The sequence below is a fragment of the Amphiura filiformis genome, chromosome 10, assembly GCF_039555335.1.
Source record: "Amphiura filiformis chromosome 10, Afil_fr2py, whole genome shotgun sequence".
In the NCBI taxonomy this organism is placed as follows: domain Eukaryota; kingdom Metazoa; phylum Echinodermata; class Ophiuroidea; order Amphilepidida; family Amphiuridae; genus Amphiura; species Amphiura filiformis.
The window spans coordinates 46,304,347-46,326,003 of record NC_092637.1 but is presented as its reverse complement, the minus strand read 5'-3'; the positions used below and the strand labels follow the sequence as shown (position 1 = coordinate 46,326,003).

At 37.2% G+C, this 21,657-nt stretch overlaps 1 protein-coding gene across 1 annotated transcript; it reads left to right on the top strand.

Annotated features, from left to right (window-relative positions):
- Nucleotides 1–2,247: 2,247 nt before the first annotated feature.
- LOC140162945 (5'-nucleotidase-like) lies at nt 2,248–21,657 on the top strand. The gene is made up of 9 exons (XM_072186265.1): nt 2,248–2,383; nt 6,856–7,231; nt 11,668–11,881; nt 16,247–16,444; nt 17,774–18,001; nt 18,288–18,566; nt 18,992–19,146; nt 19,991–20,197; nt 20,746–21,657. The coding sequence occupies exons 2-7, from the start codon at nt 6,884–6,886 to the stop codon at nt 19,141–19,143; spliced, it is 1,419 nt and encodes a 472-aa protein (XP_072042366.1). The 5' UTR covers nt 2,248–2,383; nt 6,856–6,883; the 3' UTR covers nt 19,144–19,146; nt 19,991–20,197; nt 20,746–21,657.

Sequence of the window (21,657 nt, the reverse complement as noted above, 5' to 3'; positions counted from 1 at the left end):
GTCTACAGAGGACTTTGTCAGGATACATTGCAGCTGGATTTTATGATTATACTGCCTATACTGCCATGTTGATTGTGATTTATGTTGCATTTGCGATTTATATATAAAAGCATTGTAAAACAATTTAAAATTTAAAACAAATGAATTGTAAGTGCAGTATGCTTTGACTTTGCCAGTTAGTACTAAAGTAAAAGGATTTAGAGTTCTATATTTAATTTTTCTATATTAATATTTTCTAATCCAAATAAATTAATGCTGCCTTTTCCTGGAATTGGGAGTAGAGTGGTCGGGACGCACCATTAGACTTCAAGGGGTGGGGGCTAGGAAGTTTTGAAAAAAAAACCTTTCCCCACTACATGAGCAAAAAAAATTCCACCAACACTAAAAAAAATTGTTTTTTAAAACTTCCCCCACCTAACTGTGTATAAATGCATGAAATTTAAAAAAAATCCAAGACCACAACTTCCTCCCCCCCTTGAAGTCTAATGGTGCGTCCCTAAAAAGACCCAACACTGCACTGACCTTTTGCCATAAACGTCTGTTTTGATTATGTCTGTTGAACCGTTAAAAAAGACACAAACCAGCCAAAAAACCTAGGGTCTATGGTCCAACTATCTGCAACTAAAATAGCATCATGCCTCTTGGCACATTTCATAACCTCCATTCAACAATGATAACTTGAAGAACGACCCCGTACTATTGAGTATGATTTTACATACGGTTAATGGTCATTCTTTGAGTGCGCAATCATTCTCTTGGTCGGGCTGACGTCACAAAGGGGAAATAGCCTTGTAAAACCAGTGTCCGCATGTGCAGCGCATGTGCAGTTCCCCTTTCTCGAGCTGGTTGCTATGCGCACGCTTGTGCAAAGGGGACGAAGGGGACAATGTTCCCGGATGTCCGACCGAGTGAATATTGATGACAAAGAGCTATTAGTGCAGTTGTTTAGAGATCAAGGTTAAAATATGCAATCAACTTTTTTAAAAATCAGATGATCCGTGAAAACAAAGCTTGTTTACGTTACTAAAAATACCAACTTAGCGAGGCATTGGAAATTTTACCTCCAAGGGTACATGTACGTATTAGACGCCATATCAAGACATTGGGAATGAGACCGTACGCACTGCTGTAACAGTGCGTACGAATATGTTACGGTTATGCAAACATGATTCGACTTTTGCAGTACTTAAACCTGGTTAACAGGAAATTACTCCAGCAAAATCAATCGATAAAATCTAGTCTTTCCTCCACATTGAATGATGGACTGCACTTATTCCCAAATATGGCACTTGCCAGTCAATAATCACCCATTTTAAATCCCCTGACTCGCTCCACTGACCAAAGTTATGGACAGATATGGGAGCTGTTTTTGCTGTTATCTGTCATTTATATATCAGGGACGTACGAACATTTGCAGATGCCCCACCTACTCAGTTTTTAGTCTACATGTAATGTATACATTATTCTTGATTGACAGCAAGTACCAAAAATATCCGCCACGTGGTTTAGCTTTAATGCCCTTCGGAAGAGAGCGGTCTACAAGTGAGTGATAGTCACTAAAAGTTGCATTCGATTTACACAGGGAATTTTACTTTATTGTAGATTCATAAGTTTCAATTTGAAGTTTATAACATATGGTGGTGTGCCTAAAACAGAAACAAATATTTTAGACTTTAGTATTTAGTACATTATTTACTGGGTGTTTGTCTGTGGGGATATTCTTTTTTGTTGTGTTTATTTAAAAAGGACTGGCATTTTACATAATTTATGCAGCTACAGAGTTGTGTGTATTGGCGTAACGTATTCTCGCCAGAGCGCTTTCAAGCACGTAAAAATAAAGAAGGTAATCATCATTTTGACATCGTTCTTCAATAATTATTTGTCACTTGTTATGCGTACGCTGACTTTATACATTTACTACGTTAATCTCCTTGGCACCGGCGTCAAAAGCCATTGCGGGGAATCTTGAAAATCTCCTCTACGACTGACACAATGACGTAACTCGGATGGTCTTTTATAACATATGATGCTAAGGATCAATTTATTAACTTCTCTTGATAATCTTCTATAATCATGTAAGCGCCATTTTGATTATAGACGTAAACATAAGTGGTGGGCGATAACAGATACACGAATTATATGATGGTTCGATGGCCTCATTCTACAGTAATGGCCATGAACTTTAATAATAATATAGTGTCATACATAAAGCGGGGAATTTTGAGACTGTTTGTATTGTTACTCATTTATGCATCGCATACACTTTCGGCATTCCCATGTAGTGCAAAACTAGTTTTTGCTACATGTATATCTGTACACTCATATCTGCCGCCATTTTGAAGAAGAAATAGTGATAATTAACTACTTAATCTTGATTTGTGAAGTAAGTTGTACATATTATGGTGAACGTATTGGCATAATTGGGGTTTATGTGGTGGAGTGCCGTTTCTTTGGAGGGATCATGGGGAGTGGCTTCAAAGTAGTTAAATGTATGAAAGGCGCAGGATGGTGTAGTATTATGCGAACTGTATTATTGTGGCTATCATTATTAATTAATGCTTTTGAATCTAAGACGTATATTTAATGATTAGCAATCAAAAGCTGCAAGTATAATTATAAAAAAACTTCGTAAATACACTTTTACTATCTTCCCGTTTACGATACATTAACTCATTAACCAAATGGAAAGGTAATTACCAGTACGGTTGCAACTATAATTACACTCAACTCGTTCACATTTCCTGTCCAAAAACTACCCCTTATTCCATTTTTTGTATGAACAATTGGAATGGGGCCGAAGAGAAGTTCAACAGTGTTGGAGGATCCCAGTCAAAAAGTTTACTTTTCCGTTGACATACAAAATACAAAAGAACATTTTGTCTAACATTCATTCTCTACAAAACATCAATGTATCGTATTGGGAAATGGATATTATAATTATACTCTACTACGAATGTTAATATTGGATTATTAATGTTTAATAGCTGATTCCAGAAAATAGGTCAAGTGGGTTGTTGGTCACACTGCAAATGAAATTCTTCTGCTGCAGTCTGAGACACTGATGTAGACGAGGTTAATTAATAACATTTGCATGTTCCATTAACACTTTGCAGACCACAAAAAACGGTCTGGTGTCGGTCTCGGTGGTCTCGGTCTCGAACCTGCTGGTCCTGGTCTTCTACCCGGTCTCGGTCTCCTATAATCTCAATCAAAGTCAAGTAAGACCGGCCTGAGACAAGTATTTATTATATGCAGACCTGAGCGCAAGAAGACCGTAAGTCCACTTTGTCCCTCAACATGTATGCACTAAAGTTACGTACAGTTTCTTAGGGTTTTATAATGTTTAATACATGTTCTTTTGTTTTGGCCCCTGAACATGTATAAAACATTACCACACTATACGAAACTATACGCAACTTTAGTGTATACATGTTGAGGGGCAAAGTGGACTTACGGTCTTCTTGCGCTCAGGTCTTCATATGGCAGCCCAAACTTTTAACTTTTAACTTTTAACTTCAATGAAAAGGATTTAAATTGTTGCAATAAGTTTGTCAATATCACCAATAACACTTTATGTTTTAACCTGCTCATATATTTCAAAGTTACTTATTCATTGACTTCCACGTGGCTCATTTTGATTTTTTAAACGGCCAAACACCTAGTGTAAAGAAAATTGCACTCATCACAATTTCCAACATCCCCCTGAATTCAATAGTGCGTCCCTAATATATGGGTTGCTGTTAATCCTGAATATTGAGTTCCACGTGGCTCATTTTGATGCTCTGTTTCTTTTTACTTAAGTTTTATCTACAATGTAACTGTGAATACAATAATACATGAACATTTTTTAAAACGGCCAAACACCTAGTGTAAAGAAAGTTGCACTCATCACAATTTCCAACATCCCCCTGAATTCAATGGTGCGTCCCTAATATATGGGTCGCTGTTAATCCTGAATATTGAGTTCCACGTGGCTCATTTTGATGCTCTGTTTCTTTTTACTTAAGTTTTATCTACAATGTAACTGTGAATACAATAATACATGAACATTTTTTTTAAACGGCCAAACACCTAGTGTAAAGAAAATTGCACTCATCACAATTTCCAACATCCCCCTGAATTCAATAGTGCGTCCCTAATATATGGGTTGCTGTTAATCTTGAATATTGAGTTCCACGTGGCTCATTTTGATGCTCTGTTTCTTTTTACTTAAGTTTTATCTAGAATGTAACTGTGAATACAATAATACATGAATATTTTTTTAAACGGCCAAACACCTAGTGTAAAGAAAATTGCACTCATCACAATTTCCAACATCCCCCTGAATTCAATGGTGCGTCCCTAATATATGGGTTGCTGTTAATCCTGGAATATTGAGTTCCACGTGGCTCATTTTGGTGCTCTGTTTCTTTTTACGTAAGTTTTATCTAGAATGTAACTGTGAATACAATAATACATGAACATTTTTTTAAACGGCCAAACACCTAGTGTAAAGAAAGTTGCACTCATCACAATTTCCAACATCCCCCTGAATTCAATGGTGCGTCCCTAATATATGGGTTGCTGTTAATCCTGAATATTGAGTTCCACGTGGCTCATTTTGATGCTCTGTTTCTTTTACTTAAGTTTTATCTAGAATGTAACTGTGAATACAATAATACATGAACATTTTTTTTAAAGGCCAAACACCTAGTGTAAAGAAAATTGCACTCATCACAATGTCCAACATCCCCCTGAATTCAATAGTGCGTCCCTAATATATGGGTTGCTGTTAATCCTGAATATTGAGTTCCACGTGGCTCATTTTGGTGCTCTGTTTCTTTTTACGTAAGTTTTATCTAGAATGTAACTGTGAATACAATAATACATGAACATTTTTTAAACGGCCAAACACCTAGTGTAAAGAAAGTTGCACTCATCACAATTTCCAACATCCCCTGAATTCAATGGTGCGTCCCTAATATATGGGTTGCTGTTAATCCTGAATATTGAGTTCCACGTGGCTCATTTTGGTGCTCTGTTTCTTTTTACGTAAGTTTTATCTAGAATGTAACTGTGAATACAATAATACATGAACATTTTTTTAAACGGCCAAACACCTAGTGTAAAGAAAATTGCACTCATCACAATTTCCAACATCCCCCTGAATTCAATAGTGCGTCCCTAATATATGGGTTGCTGTTAATCCTGAATATTGAGTTCCACGTGGCTCATTTTGATGCTCTGTTTCTTTTTACTTAAGTTTTATCTACAATGTAACTGTGAATACAATAATACATGAACTTTTTTTTTAAACGGCCAAACACCTAGTGTAAAGAAAATTGCACTCATCACAATTTCCAACATCCCCCTGAATTCAATAGTGCGTCCCTAATATATGGGTTGCTGTTAATCCTGAATATTGAGTTCCACGTGGCTCATTTTGATGCTCTGTTTCTTTTTACTTAAGTTTTATCTACAATGTAACTGTGAATACAATAATACATGAACTTTTTTTTAAACGGCCAAACACCTAGTGTAAAGAAAATTGCACTCATCACAATTTCCAACATCCCCCTGAATTCAATAGTGCGTCCCTAATATATGGGTTGCTGTTAATCCTGAATATTGAGTTCCACGTGGCTCATTTTGATGCTCTGTTTCTTTTTACTTAAGTTTTATCTACAATGTAACTGTGAATACAATAATACATGAACTTTTTTTTAAACGGCCAAACACCTAGTGTAAAGAAAATTGCACTCATCACAATTTCCAACATCCCCCTGAATTCAATAGTGCGTCCCTAATATATGGGTTGCTGTTAATCCTGAATATTGAGTTCCACGTGGCTCATTTTGGTGCTCTGTTTCTTTTTACGTAAGTTTTATCTAGAATGTAACTGTGAATACAATAATACATGAACATTTTTTTAAACGGCCAAACACCTAGTGTAAAGAAAATTGCACTCATCACAATGTCCAACATCCCCCTGAATTCAATGGTGCGTCCCTAATATATGGGTTGCTGTTAATCCTGAATATTGAGTTCCACGTGGCTCATTTTGGTGCTCTGTTTCTTTTTACGTAAGTTTTATCTAGAATGTAACTGTGAATACAATAATACATGAACATTTTTTAAACGGCCAAACACCTAGTGTAAAGAAAATTGCACTCATCACAATTTCCAACATCCCCCTGAATTCAATGGTGCGTCCCTAATATATGGGTTGCTGTTAATCCTGAATATTGAGTTCCACGTGGCTCATTTTGGTGCTCTGTTTCTTTTTACGTAAGTTTTATCTAGAATGTAACTGTGAATACAATAATACATGAACATTTTTTTTAAACGGCCAAACACCTAGTGTAAAGAAAATTGCACTCATCACAATTTCCAACATCCCCCTGAATTCAATAGTGCGTCCCTAATATATGGGTTGCTGTTAATCCTGAATATTGAGTTCCACGTGGCTCATTTTGATGCTCTGTTTCTTTTTACTTAAGTTTTATCTACAATGTAACTGTGAATACAATAATACATGAACATTTTTTTTAAACGGCCAAACACCTAGTGTAAAGAAAATTGCACTCATCACAATTTCCAACATCCCCCTGAATTCAATAGTGCGTCCCTAATATATGGGTTGCTGCTAATCTTGAATATTGAGTTCCACGTGGCTCATTTTGATGCTCTGTTTCTTTTTACTTAAGTTTTATCTAGAATGTAACTGTGAATACAATAATACATGAATATTTTTTTAAACGGCCAAACACCTAGTGTAAAGAAAATTGCACTCATCACAATTTCCAACATCCCCCTGAATTCAATGGTGCGTCCCTAATATATGGGTTGCTGTTAATCTGTGTTATATCACAACAGGTCAGGCAAGTCTGTGACTCTGTCAGCCATGCAGACTCCGTTTATCTTTCTCATCGTTGGGCTAATCGTGGCTTGCAATGCCCGCCAAGACTTCAACCTTACTATCCTACACACGTTCGGCGTAATATCTTCCTTTGAACAGTTTGATTCCTCCGGAGATGAATGTAGTCCTGAGGAAAACCAAAATGGGGAATGTTTTGGAGGAGTTGCTCGACGTGGCACTGCCATTAATGGAGTCCGCAATGAAGGAGATGATATCAATGTGTGTCTGCTGGATTCAGGAAATCCGTTTACAGGTGGATTACCAACGTGGTTTGATCATTATAAAGGAAGAGCGACTTCTTATTTTATGAACCAACTGGGATATGATGCGATGGTAAGCTGAACAATTGATCATGTATTATAACTTCCTGATGTAAAGCAGATTAATTTTGCACTCCAGGTTGTACAAAACACAGTAATCACTTATGGATACTGCCATTTACTTTGGAGTAAGACCAATTTTGCCTCTTACAAAAAGTGTACTATAAATGCAGTAAAAAGCAATCTCTGTTTCCTAATTTTAACTTCAGGACAGAGTTTTTGAGCAATAAACAACATACCGTAAAATCTCGTCTACAAGCATATATAGTGCTTTTGATGACAGCTAAATTAATCTAGACGCTATCCATCGACAAAATTATAATATTATGGATTTTGAGCAAATGAATTACCGATACAAACATATATAAACAAATACTATTGTAAGACCAATATATTGTATTGGCATATTTACGGCTGTCTCGTTTGAATTTAGCTTTCATCAAAAACACACTATATGCTTGTAGACGAGGTTTTACTGTAATGTGTTTATTAAATGATCCTATTTGGGTGCCAAATGCCAATTTACTTTTATTTTCTTCTTTATTTCCTATTTTATCCTTGATGGAGCAATTGTCATGTTAACATGCGCGTGTACTCCACAACACAATCACCGCACCCACCCCACACAATAGTGTATAATTGCACATTTTGCACGCTTTGCTCGCCAGTAGAAATGAACTGCAAACAACTTGGACCTTCATATTGAACATTTTTGCAATTTTTTTCCAACTAAAATTTTACATAATAATTGTGTAAAAGGTGTCAACCAAATGCTTTTATTTCGCGCTCATTTGTTAATTTGTCACATCCATCCCCCCCCCCTCAGTTACCTTCTCAGTCATATTTAACAAAACTTCTAACCCCCCCCCCCCCCACACACACACACACAAACACAACAGGGGCGGATCCAGGGGGGAGCGGAGGGGGCGCGCGCCCCCCGAAAAAAAGCAAAAGTAGGAAAGATGGGGCGCGCGCCCCCCGTAAAAACGAGAAAAGGGGAAAGGAGAGAAATTTAATTTATACAATAATATTGAAAACTTGTCCACGAATGTGAAATGAGCCGGCATGGTCATTTCACAAATTTTCCGCTCTTTAAAACTCAAATTTCACACAATAATAATGTCAAAATGGTCCACCAAATGGCTTCAATTAGGTCTTCATTTTGCAAAAGTTTCTTACTTCTGAGGGGGCACATCCCCCTCAGACACCCCCTGCGTCGCGCAAGCAATTAAATTTATACAATTATAATAATTGAAAACTTGTCCACGAATAGGAAATGAGCCGTTACATTATAATATTGAAAACTTGTCCACGAATAGGAAATAGCCGTTATGGTCATTTCACAAATTTTCCGCTCTTTCAAACTCAAATTTTACACAATAATAGTGTCAAAATGGTCCACCAAATGGCTTCAATTTGGTCTTAATTTTGCAAAAGTTTCTCACTTCTGAAGGAGCCACATCCCCCTCAGACACCCCCTGCGTCGCGCAAGCTGACGCCATGATTTCTTCGCGGCCATATAGTTCGTCGCCCTCTAGAAATCGCATGTATTTTGTGCCCCCCGTATTTTTTTCTCTCTGGATCCGCGGCTGCAAAAACAACTTCGGATTGCCGCCCTTGACTACAACTGAACTATATCTACCATCATAACAAAGGGTTCTGTTTGGATAAGCTACTCCATCTAGCCATGCTACATGAGGTCTCCTTTTGTCTCCTGACCCCCGAGTACTGAATCTAACTCTGGGTTTGTAGAGGTTGAGGAATTGCTTATGCCAGATATGGCTCTCAGACCAGTTTCTAAGCGCGTTTTAAAGGTCAGGTCTATTGCAAAAACAAGCTAATCTCTATTCGAAGAGAATAATTATTATTACATTATAGTTCGTCGCCCTCTAGAAATCTCATGTATTTTGCGCCCCCACCCCCGTATTTTTTTCTCTCTGGATCCGCGGCTGCACAAACAACTTCGGATTGCCGCCCTTGACTACAACTGAGGAATATCTGGTACAAGTCCAAAAAGATGGCATGGCACCTCAACTCCATGCAAAACGATGGACCATGCAACTGAGGAACTATATCTACCATCATAACAAAGGGTTCTGTTTGGATAAGCTACTCCATCTAGCCATGCTACATGAGGTCTCCTTTTTGTCTCCTGACCCCCGAGTACTGAATCTAACTCTGGGTTTGTAGAGGTTGAGGAATTGCTTATGCCAGATATGGCTCTCAGACCAGTTTCTAAGCGCGTTTTAAAGGTCAGGTCTATTGCAAAAACAAGTTTATCTCTATTCGAAGAGAATAATTATTATTACATTACAAGTTGACACTCGTTGCATCTTTTTTTATGCGTATTTCTCCTGAAAAAAGAGAAATTGTGTGGGTAAATTCAGGCTCGTACGTGTTCTTCCCCCGTTTGAAGCAAAATTAATTTTCAAGGCAGCGGGCTATAACGTAAGTAAATGAAGCGGACACTACATCATGCTCTCATTTACTTGTGTGACAAGTTTGACATTAGCAGCAATGAGTTATACTATTATTTACCATAACAATGCTGCATAACAATATGCAGACTATTGTTCTCATTTCGGAAACAAAGCTCACCCAGTATTGCGTTTGATTTGTAATATTTCATCCAACTGAATATCGCACAGGGAAATCAGATACATGAGTTTGTGGACTTAACACGGTTTATATGCTAGTCACAGATGGATCACGATGAAATTCTAAGCTCAAATTATTTATTTATTTTTTAGGCCTAATATTTCTCATGATATTGATATACATATGAATTGTAATATCACAATTTACTAATATATTTTTTTTTTTTAAAGAAGCGGCTGATTTTATCCATATGTTTAAAACCATTAAATTTACTTAATTTACAGTTTTTTTCTGTGAACGACAACAGTATACGTTCTGTCCATTGAGAGCGTTTATAGTCCCTTTTCTCAAAGCGGGCACATCTCATTTCATGGCGTCACCTTTTTTCTAGGCCAAATCTGTCTCGTTCGAAGGAACTCACCGCTTAAGTTGGTATTTGCGGAATTTTACACGTCTTATTTTCTCAAAAAAGGAGTCATTTTCATTGTCCTTATAATATTAGCTTGCCAATGATATGATGTTGTTTTTGCAATAGACCTGCCCTTTAATGGAACTGTGCAAAATGTGCTAATATTAGGTACATTTGCTGGAAAAAAAGCTTTCCGCGTTGCAAGTTCTGCAAATTCCAGAGTATTTAAGGCTCAGCTTCAGCTTGTATGAATCCGTCAGGATGTAGCCAAAAACGCAATATGGTTTCCCATAGCATATCACCTAATGCAATATTGAAAGCGGCATAACATGTACATTTTTTATTTGAGCCTTAACAGGTAATTCAATGGGATTTGACAGTCGTTTTGAAAGCACCCTCTAGCGGAGTTTATTGTTGGGTTGCGCAAAGTCTACCCTAACATTTTTATCAAGTTTCATGATGGTCTACTACATTAAGAGTAACTTCAGACATATGGGATCTGTCTCAGACAACGGCCTAGAAGCCCTAACTCTATCAATGCTGGCTGTCTTGACATGCTTGTCAAGATTCAACAACTATCCTATTCAATTCCGATATTTTCCATGTTGCTAATTCGAGCATCAACATTGTTAGACCCGCATTTATTTTAATACTATGAACAATGAAGTATGCCAAAGGTGAAAAATATAATTTTTAATTAAAAACCAAAACTTAGCTGGTCGTTTTAGCAACCAAATGTTGTAAAAATGCATACAAATTTTAATACTACCAGAATTGCAATATAAAACATTTGCATAATTAGCCCATTTAAGCAATAGTTGTTTTCTGTAGAGTTTAAATACAAATTTATCATGTGCATATAACGCATCAGTGTGCTGCATTTTTAACTTTTCCTTTGAACAAAGGAGCCCGCCAGTATGATGGTGTTCGACATCTTTACAACGATAATATTTTGTATTAATAGTTTGCATTAATTTGTACATGTTTTAAGCCTTAACACGTAATTTAATGGGATTTGGCAGCCATTTTGAAATCAGTAAACTGGGTGATCCAAATCAAAGTGTAACAGTAAATCGTATAATCTGCCGGCACTGAAACCAGAGAAAACTTTGTCTGTGCATGTATTAACAAATAATGTCCAACTGCCATTATTTCTGATTTGATTTGAAAATACCGATTTTTCACTAAATTGCCCAAAACGTCTTACCAGATTATAAACATTTTTGCGGACCCGTGGCATTTCTCACATATAATAGCTGGCATGTGTCCTGTATACTTTTCAACAGGGGCCAACCTGAAAAGTTATCTATGAGACCGGCCTCATAAATAAGAATGGAGATATAGCTTCAGTTCCTTTCAATTTTCGACCCGTTATTTTTCGTATGATGACAGTAAAGTATCACCACCGTTCGCTCACTGATCAAATAACATAATTTTTACAGACGCTAGGAAATCAAGAGTTTCTTCTTGGTCCAGCTTTCCTGGGAATCTTCTTAGATGAAGCAACTTTCGACGTACTAAGTGCCAACTTCAATTCTACAACGGCACCAGCCTTACAGAGACGCATTGGTAAGAGTGCTGTGAAGATGTTTGGTGATGAGCGAGTTGGTGTCATTGGCTATGGGTCACAAGCGTTCAATGGAATGGGAAATATTGGTGAGTAGGAAAATTGGCGAGACATTAATTAGAGGTTGATAACTGCGCATCGGTTATTTGTAGGGCATTGTGAAGAATCTAAACATTGTGCGTTTGGAACCGAGGAATATCCCGAGGGGCGCAGCCCCGAGGGATATTCCGAGGTCCAAAGCAAAATGTTTAGATACAATGCCCGACATATAACCGATGCAAAGTTATTAACCTCATTCATAACCGTCACTTTGATCTTTTAACTTTACAAAATAACACAAAATTTTCCTCAAAAGTTTGTAAAAATAAATAATTCTTACATCTTCCCTTTCCCAAAATCGATCAGGCTAAAACAAAACGACCAATAACAAAAGTGCGTATCAGAATCTGTGCAAATACTTGGTAGCGCGCAATCCAAATACGGCAGCCAGCGCGCACCCAGTTCGTTGGACGCACAATACGGCGCACGCAGAAGTCAATTGTGTGCGACATTGGAACAATTACGCATTTTGCGGTCAATTGTGAGATATTAATGACCTCGATTTGCGTTCGCGTTTTCACAAATAATAAAATATGATTGGATCGCACGCATCGCGTTTATTAATGAGATTATGAATCATGGATCGTACATACTTAGACCAATCAATCTGATCATCTATAACTATTTTTATTATCTTAAGGGTTGTGTTTAGCTATTTCAGGTGGGTAGGGGTAGAAAAAAGATTATTGCCATTTTGACCAAAACACGTGAGTATTTATGATTTGCCAAACAGAAACTAACAGAATAATACCTAAAAGTATCACTTTTTAATCATTTTGTCATAAATACGACTTTCCACCATTTACAATTATTTGTACCGGGGTGTACCTGTTGTCAAGTCGATCAAGATTGTGATGTAACATTCCGTACAGAGGGTAATCAGTACGGCGTGACAGAGCCATTATCATTCAAATAAAAGTCTGGCCTCTATAAGGTTACAATAAGGGAACAAACCAACAGATCGATGACTTCCAATAAACGTAACTAGTTTCGTTTCTCAGCCGACCCCCTCCCTCCATGCCAGAAACGTAATAATGAAATGTTGGAAATTTTGACATAATAATAATAATGAAACATTCTTCAGACCGATGTTTTTGTACAAACGTAATCGAGTATTTTTACCCCCTACCCCTTAAACGAAACTGGTTTCGTTTATAAGACGTCATCGATTTTTGGTTTGTTCCTAAAACAGGTAATAGGTATGAATGGCCGTGTAATCGATCTAGAGAATCCTGTCTCGCTGTCATCTTAAGCTGGATGGGTGTCCCAGAAAGATCCATACCGGGAAAGTTGAATTTTGTAGGTAGCATTGTTATCAGTCGTATTGTTTTGAGTTCTAAATATTACATAGGCCCCTATATTTAGCTTTTTTGGTAATTTAAGATTTTAAAGATCGAATGTTTCTAAAAGAAATTACAGAATATTGCGTACAATGGTGAAGTTTAAGTTTTGACAATACAATCTATTATGAAAATAATGAATGACCGTTCAGCACAAAGTTATTTGGAAAAAGTTTTGCAGCTAATTTTGTTATGATCTATCGATTACTAGCATGCATGGTATAAAGGATTTGTTAAGCTTGATTTACCTAATACTGCATGTGTCGTCTTTGGCGGCAGTTTCGAAAATAATGATTGCGGTGTGTGAGTTTCATCATTTGAAATGCCGGCAGAGATTGATTTAGGGGCCTATTATAAAAATATTATAGAGAAGATTCGTCCTTGTGCCACAGCATGTATTTATGTATATTGGCAAACACACAACTAGGAAAAGGTGAAGATTACATTTGCAGCAAGTTTTTCTTGAACAAGTTATATCCTCTATAAGAATTACATTTTTGGCGTAAAATTTATCGCAATTTTTTTTTTTAATTCAGCAAAAATATCGGGACTAATATTGAAAACACATGAAAAAGGTCACTTAAATCAATATTAAGAATTATTCAGTGTTTCAAGCTCTACATTTGTGCCAAATTTGGTGTATCTCCTTTGACAACTGAATGATTTCTACACTATATATATTGCAAAGTAGGCCTAGGTCTACGTCTGGGCGATAGTGATGAAGCAGCAATGTCTTGTGCTTATGAAGCCTGTGCTGTAAGTTACATACGTGCAATTTTTGTCCAGTTTTAAGAATATCAATATCACGCCAAAACGAATCAAGTTTTTGCAATGAAAATAACACAATAAGTGGGTGACATTTATGTCATTGTATTCCATGTACCGGTACTAAAATTAAATACATTTTTGATTAATTTTTCAAACACGGTATAGATCATTCTGGAACACCCTGTATCTTAGAACTGTCCTTCAATACAGGTGGTAGTATACGGTTATATTGTTCCGGTCTATTTATGACATAGCCATCCTCATTTTAATACATGATAATACAATAAAACATGAGATCGGTTTGAATGGTTGTGGAATCAAACTAGAGACCTGTTCCTTTGTCACCTTTATAGACCTGATAAATCAAGCGGAACGATTTCATGTCATATCGTTTTACAGAATTGGTCGTATTGCCAGCGCTGCAGTGTTGGTATTAACTTTGGGCTTCTTATGAATTGATTGTCAATACATTATAGGTATATACACTAAAACTCAAACGGAAGAAAGAATCGCGCATACGCACCTTAGAACATTTTAAACACTGTTTTAAAATAATATTGTATATTACAATTTATTTACATTAACATTGTACCCTAAATAACATGGACATTTGGGTGATATATTGAGTGTAGTTACGGGCCATATTTAGTGCCGATTTGTCCCAATTTGCTTTTGACTTGTCTGGCAACACTCCATAAAACATGGCTATAATTGAAGACCGAATTAAAAAAGACTAGTTTGCGTCTGACGTCAGGGCAAAGGCGAGACGTGATTGGTTACTGACCTGCGCAGTACGGCATTTTTGGTCTGGTTGACAGGACGTCATACGCAAACTAGTCTTTTCAATTCGGTCTCAATTATAGTCGTGTGAAGAAGCTTGAAGACAGGGGAAGTTGGAGACCCATAAGGAATTATATTAATTTGTTCTCAAACGGAATCATGAAAATAATCGTAAGTAAAAGTGGTTAAATAACATAGCGCTATAGCTCGCCTATGAACCTTGGTATTCGTTAGTTAACCGGATAAATAACTTTGGCAAAACTGACAAATTTGTACCAAAATTGGCGTTAACTCGTTACTGTCGAAAATGTACAAAATATGGCTTCCGTGAATCTAAACAAATTGATATTTAAAAATTGGTTAATTGTATTACCATAAATCGAACATGGACATGTAGGATGGTATCTCTAGAAGTCTTTTTGCCTGAAAAATTGGAATTTTGTTGAATTTAGAGTAACAAAATAACATGCCCCAGACAGTGGTCGACGAGAGTGTAAAATCAGGTAGTATTTTGTGTATTGACGAGCTTCAAACATGCCTTCGTTGCATTCCGAAGTCGCAAATATCTATCATAATTCTTATTTCAAGGTCCTGTAAATACCTCGGCAAAAAGATAGGGTCATCGTCCAACACGGACTGCTCGAAAAAAGTTCACCTATAAAAAACTGCGTGGGCTGTTATGCGTCGTTATATGTACAGGCATATTTGAAGAATTTCCTATCAACTAATAATATTAAGATTGCTAAAATATTAATCTAAAGACTTCATTCTTTCATGTGCACCATAAATTTTGCACCTGAGATAGATATTGCTAGGCAAAATTTCACAGCAAACATGGCAGTTTTCTCCCATTTCGGAGATATTTGAGACAATACAGACCGACCCCTTAACGTTCAGAAGGCATCTACGTTCATAGCAATTCAATGGGCAGTCATCGTCTGTTTTTTGACCTAGGATAATGAGTTTCAATGGGTCTTGACAAGTTCATAGTGTAACATATGGTACTTGCTTTAGTTTTCAAGATAAATTTCGCCACATGCCATTTATTTTGTCCTTGGGCATGGAACAAGACAGTGTGAAAGAATAATTGTTGTGGTTATTGAACTTTCACATGACAGAATAAGAGATTTTAATACCAAAGTATATGATACTTGCCACTCGCTTATAAGGGACCAGTGCTGACTTCACATAACCGAGTAGGCCTACTGCAATGCCAGTTCATGTAGTGTAATGTGTTCTTTGTATTAAGTTTGGGTAATATATGGCCAAGCTCTCCATTTTAAAATGATTTTTATTTTAATCATCTAATTTAATCATATCAAAGAAATACGTGTTTACAAAAACGACTTGGGCAGTTCATTATAGAATGCAATCAGTATCTTATTTTATGAACGTATGGACGTGAGAACCACGTATCTTGGCATTTAAAGTAGTAGAGCTGATGCTTACATTATTAATCTCTTACAGCGAACGTCTTGGATGATCCAATCGAGGCCATCCAAACAGAAGTGGACGCATTGACATCAATGGGCGTCAACAAGATCATTGTTCTCGGTCAGTCTTCCGGATCTGGTGTAGAGGAGACTGAAGTTGCTGAGATTGCTCGTACCATTTCTGGTGTTGATATCATCGTGATTGGTGGATTGGATATATACCAGTATGATGGTAAGCATTCGATGCCAAGGTGTACACATATGTACACATATGTTAAGTCAAGTCAATCAAAGCACTGATAAGATTTGACTTACTTAACGAAAAATGAACAAATAAAACATCGCGAATTATAATGACAAAGGCAAATAACTTTGAGCGTGTTTCTACAGAGCCAAATACCGTTATGGAAACGATATGGAAAACAGCCTCCAACGCCTTTTTGCAACGCCTTTTCAACGTCAACGGAAACCTCGTTTTCTGTAGAAACAGACCGAAGCGGTAACTTGCTGTTTATCGAGCAAAATCAGGGCAAAATGGTTGTTAATCAACAGGTAAATTGGACGGACGATATGACAAAAGCCTTACCGGAAATAAATCATTAATCATTCTGCATCCTAAAAGAGTCCAACATGACAAACAAAAGTCGCTTCCCGGAAGTCCGGATGGGACAAAAGCAGAGGATGATTTAAGCACTTCCCACCACGCCACTGTGTTGACTTGCGGTTAGCACAGCTGTGTGAGTGAACATGACACGACTGCTGCTCGCACAGTGCATTGACGGCCATGGTTAAATTTGAATTTGGACTGATATATTTACAATAAAAACGCATTCACAATGCTGGTCGATTTCACATTTTATGTTACCTACAGAAGGTGTGAATTATCCTTCATGCATACATCACTTTAGATCTGAAATCGACCAACTAATAATGACACACGCACAATTCTTAAACAACGTCTTTTGCACAGAATTCAATGGGATTTGAAAAGTAAAGTGGCAGTTGAAACTCTGCTGATAACACGTTTGCAGTGCATGATGGGGCTTCCTTAAATCATCCTCTGGGACAAAAGCAGCTGAAGTAACTTATTCCTAATTTAGTTAGCGCCTCTGGTTGTATGACAAGCATATACAGGGACAAATAATGTACAAATAATAATCTCAGGGACAAATTAAGTACAAATGGATAAATTTCTAAGTGTCCTGTAATGTATAATGGGCTATTCCAGTTGAAATCTACATTCCCCCTGTGGAAGATTTTAGAAATATCTTCCACCACGGGAGTATGCATTTCAAATGGAATTAGCATGTTATCTCATCCTCCCTCGGTTGAAGATTCTGGTCTATATCAGAGGGTGCACGAAATTCAAATGGAGCTACTTAATTTGAAATTCATACTCCCCCTGTGGAAGATATTTCCAAAATCTTCCAAAGGGGTGTATATTTCAATTTGAATAGCCCAATAATTATGTGATCACTCAACTTTGACATTCAATCCTATATCTAAACTATATTTTTATTCTAATCTAATCGTTCTATGATTCCCTTCACAATGTATTTAGATGATTGTACGTCCTGTTCTCCACCTGTGGACGTGCCTGAAAACTTCAATTTGGAACCATACCCCATAGTAATTACCCCTAATGATGACCCGAACGGGAAAGTCCTTATTGTACATGGATACCATACTGCGAAATACTTGGGACGTCTTGACGTGACCTTCGACGAAGAGGGAAAGGTCGAAGATTTTAATGGTGGACCAATTCTACTGGACAAAGATGTTGAGCAAGGTAAATAGATAAAGAGAACTTTAACAGCATTGGAATCCCACAAGACATTTCGGGATCAAACACGTAGATAATATAAGATCTTAAACGTTATTCTACCTAACATTACAAAATAACAACAGAATGCAGAATAAAAGTGCAGCGCCTTATAGCCATGAATAAAACTTCTGGATGATGCACACCGTCATTTTTCCCCAGGGTAGTAGAGCTGTCTGTTGGCAAAGTGAACAAAGATTTTAAGTATATTTTTTTGGCATCGTGTTCTTTTTTTCTATCAAATGACACTTAGATCCACCTTTGCTTGAGGAGATCATGGAATGGGCTGAGCCAATCTCTAATCCTAATGATCCTGTTATAGTGGGAAGAGCTGACGTTTTCCTGGAAGGTGGAGGTACACCAAGGAACAACCCTATAATACCATGCCGTCAACAGGAGTGTAATCTTGGTAATCTACTCGCCGATGCCATGATTTGGAAGTGTTTGGAGTCATTGACAGAAGAAGAAGCGCTAAACGCTTCAATAATTGCGTTCATGAATGGAGGTGGGATCAGGGATAACATTAACGAAGGTATGCCATACCTGGACCATATGGTACAATTTTCTTATGTAAATTTATGCAAGGAAGATTAAAAATAGTCTCAAAATAATGCGGACACTTATTGAATATCTTGGTATGGGAGGAAACTGAATCAGAATATAATATGAAGATGCAACCTAAGTAACAACACAAGTTACGTCGCCGATACCGGCGATACCGACGGCACGAGGTGCTGCATGCGGATGTCGTTTCCCTGATCCAATTATGCTTATATATAAACTCACTGAATGATCAATCAAAAATTGGATATCGGTATTGCTTTCTACGCCGTCCGCAAACCATATACCATTTTAATTCCTGTAAAGTGACTCTACATGTTAAATGCAAAGCTATGGCCACTAGCTTGCTGTTTTTATTGTTTTTATTTTATTTGTTGTTTTTACTACCCTCTTCAGGTGATATTTATTATGAGAGTGACATCAAAGCAGTATTACCTTTCAGTAATACATTTGACTCTGTTGAGTTAGAAGGCCGATATGTAAGGGAGATGTTGGAACAAGCAGTATCTGCCGGAGTAGGTTCCTTTCAGGATGGTTTCTTCAAGTAGCTGGTATGGTTCATTACGTAATAGTCAACGTTTGGTGTAATAACTTAAAGGAATATTTCGTGATCCTAGCATCTTCTTTTTATGACATTTTTCAGTACATATCCAGAACGAAATTCAAATTTCACGATATCTTTGCTAAACGAATTGATCTGCAAGAAATATTTTGTACATAAACATTATGTAGCCAGAGGTACCCAGTGATATAAAAATCTCAATTTTATTTTGAGAAAAGTGGGTGATGAGGCTGTGGATCACGAAATGCCTTTTTATTGTAACATTCCCTCTTTTTTGTTTATTGTGTAATGTTGGAAAGATATATTCACGCGGTGAATATATCTTTACACTATTAGTTTACCCGAATTTAACTCTTAATGTTTAACTTTGCAGATCTCACACCACCAAATAAATCTCCATAGAGATATGTACTAAATTTGCCTCAAGAAAACACCCTAGCCTGATCCCTCTGACTGGGAAAAATATAGGTTGACCGTCATTATTTTTTACTACTGGCACGACATCCAAAATCATGCCAGTGTTTCTGTATAGAAAAGGCTGCTAAAATCATTAAAAAATACTCGATCTCTCCCATCTGAGGCACATTTTCAGGATTTGATATTACTTATCATGACCTATCCAAATTTAGCCAAAGTTATGCAAATTTCTGCTCAATTTAATGCTTACTTTAGGCCATCTATCGGTTTTTCTGAGAAATGCATTCAGGGCGCACAACCATATAATACTTTTTGGTGGTGTGAAATCGTGAATCTTGAAAGAATAATGTAATACCCAATCAATCACATTCATGGGCAGGTGATATTTGTATAATATATTCTTTAATCTGTTTTAGGATTGAAAGTAACCTATGACCTATGCCAAGAACCATACGATGGACGAGTTGTTGATGTTCAAGTATTGAAGTATCTTGGTTGCTTACAGTCTTACTATGAGCCTCTCGATGACGACAAAGTGTATAAAGTCATCATGCCGTCATTTATAGGCGAGGGTGGTAATGGCTATGAGGTTGTTACAAATGAAGGTGAAAATTATGTTGCTGGTAAGTGAATACAAAGGCAGCACATGTGACATCTGTAGAATACTGTGATATTGATATTGTTGATGAAGTTTTTAAATAAATGCTGTCAACGTTGATAAGCGATACCAGCAAAAGCAGTTCGGTACTTGTAGCGCGTGTACTTGTGCTTATTTATAAACACATATATGGGGGTCTGATTGCCCTGTTAAATCACGTTATGAAACAATCGGCACTTCATTCGTAAGACAAGAAGCGCACCATCGCATAACCCTTGGTTTAAGTTGATCTTTTTCCGTAATTATGTTCAGCGCCTAGAGGCTTTGCATAGTGCGTTTATTTATCTTATATTATTATTATTATTATTATTATTATTATTATTATTATTATTATACGTTCCCTGGTAGGCACAGTTTTGAAGGCAATAATGATGTAATCACTGGTTATGACTTGTGAGCGCAACAAAACACAATATACGCACTTCCCTCACACGCGCACATACCGCACACACCCACACGTAATTACTCATTCACGCGCACAATATTGAATTTATTGTTTTCAATATACAACAGGTGATCTAGGAGAAGATGTGTTGGCAGATTACATCGCGCGTTTTACTCCCATAAACCGATACGTAGAAGGTCGTATAACATTTGTTGAAGGCGAATGCACAGAGACTACACCAAGACCAACTTCGCCAAAGACAACATCACCTACAACTACTAGGAGACAAGGCAGTGGTGGAGGTGGTGGCAGAGGCAAACCACGAAAACAGAGACAGTAATTGACTGAGCATAACATGCCAAATGCCCGTAGTACAATACGCGACCAACGCTCGCGTATACACCCACGGAAGTGAATCCAACTCCGGGATCCAACTCTGACTGGGTGGTGTTTTCGATAATGCATTCATTCAAATAAACTATAATAATTGTAGGATAGGGTTTATCACCTCTATATAACAGCAATATGTTGTAACATAAGGGACCGTACGATATTTACGCTAGATAGGATTGGACGTTTTAAGGGGGAATCCGATTTTTTGGGGGTCATGACCGTCAACGTGGCATTGCCATGCACCGATGTCAAATGAATCCGACATAATGATAATATTCCGTGTGATGACGAATGCTGCATGTCAACGCACGACAGACGGATTATAGCCTTAATATTCTCACCATGTACCACCACCACTACCAATTAGGGAATTCCCCCTAACCATTCTACCTGTACAGATTAAGCATTGTAACACAATAAACAAACTATTTGTTTTTGTAAATAATTCATACTTGTGTAATGTAAAAGGCTTTTAAAGGGATGATGGCGCTATCTATCTATTTTAAAGAACCAGGTGGTATAGGACATGTATAGGAAATGACCGTTGTATAACGAGCCTTATTTTAAATTCGGAATAAAAGAGCCTAGTTTTAAATTCGGAATAATGAACCTTTGGAGTAATGACCCTTCGGAATAATGAGCCTTGT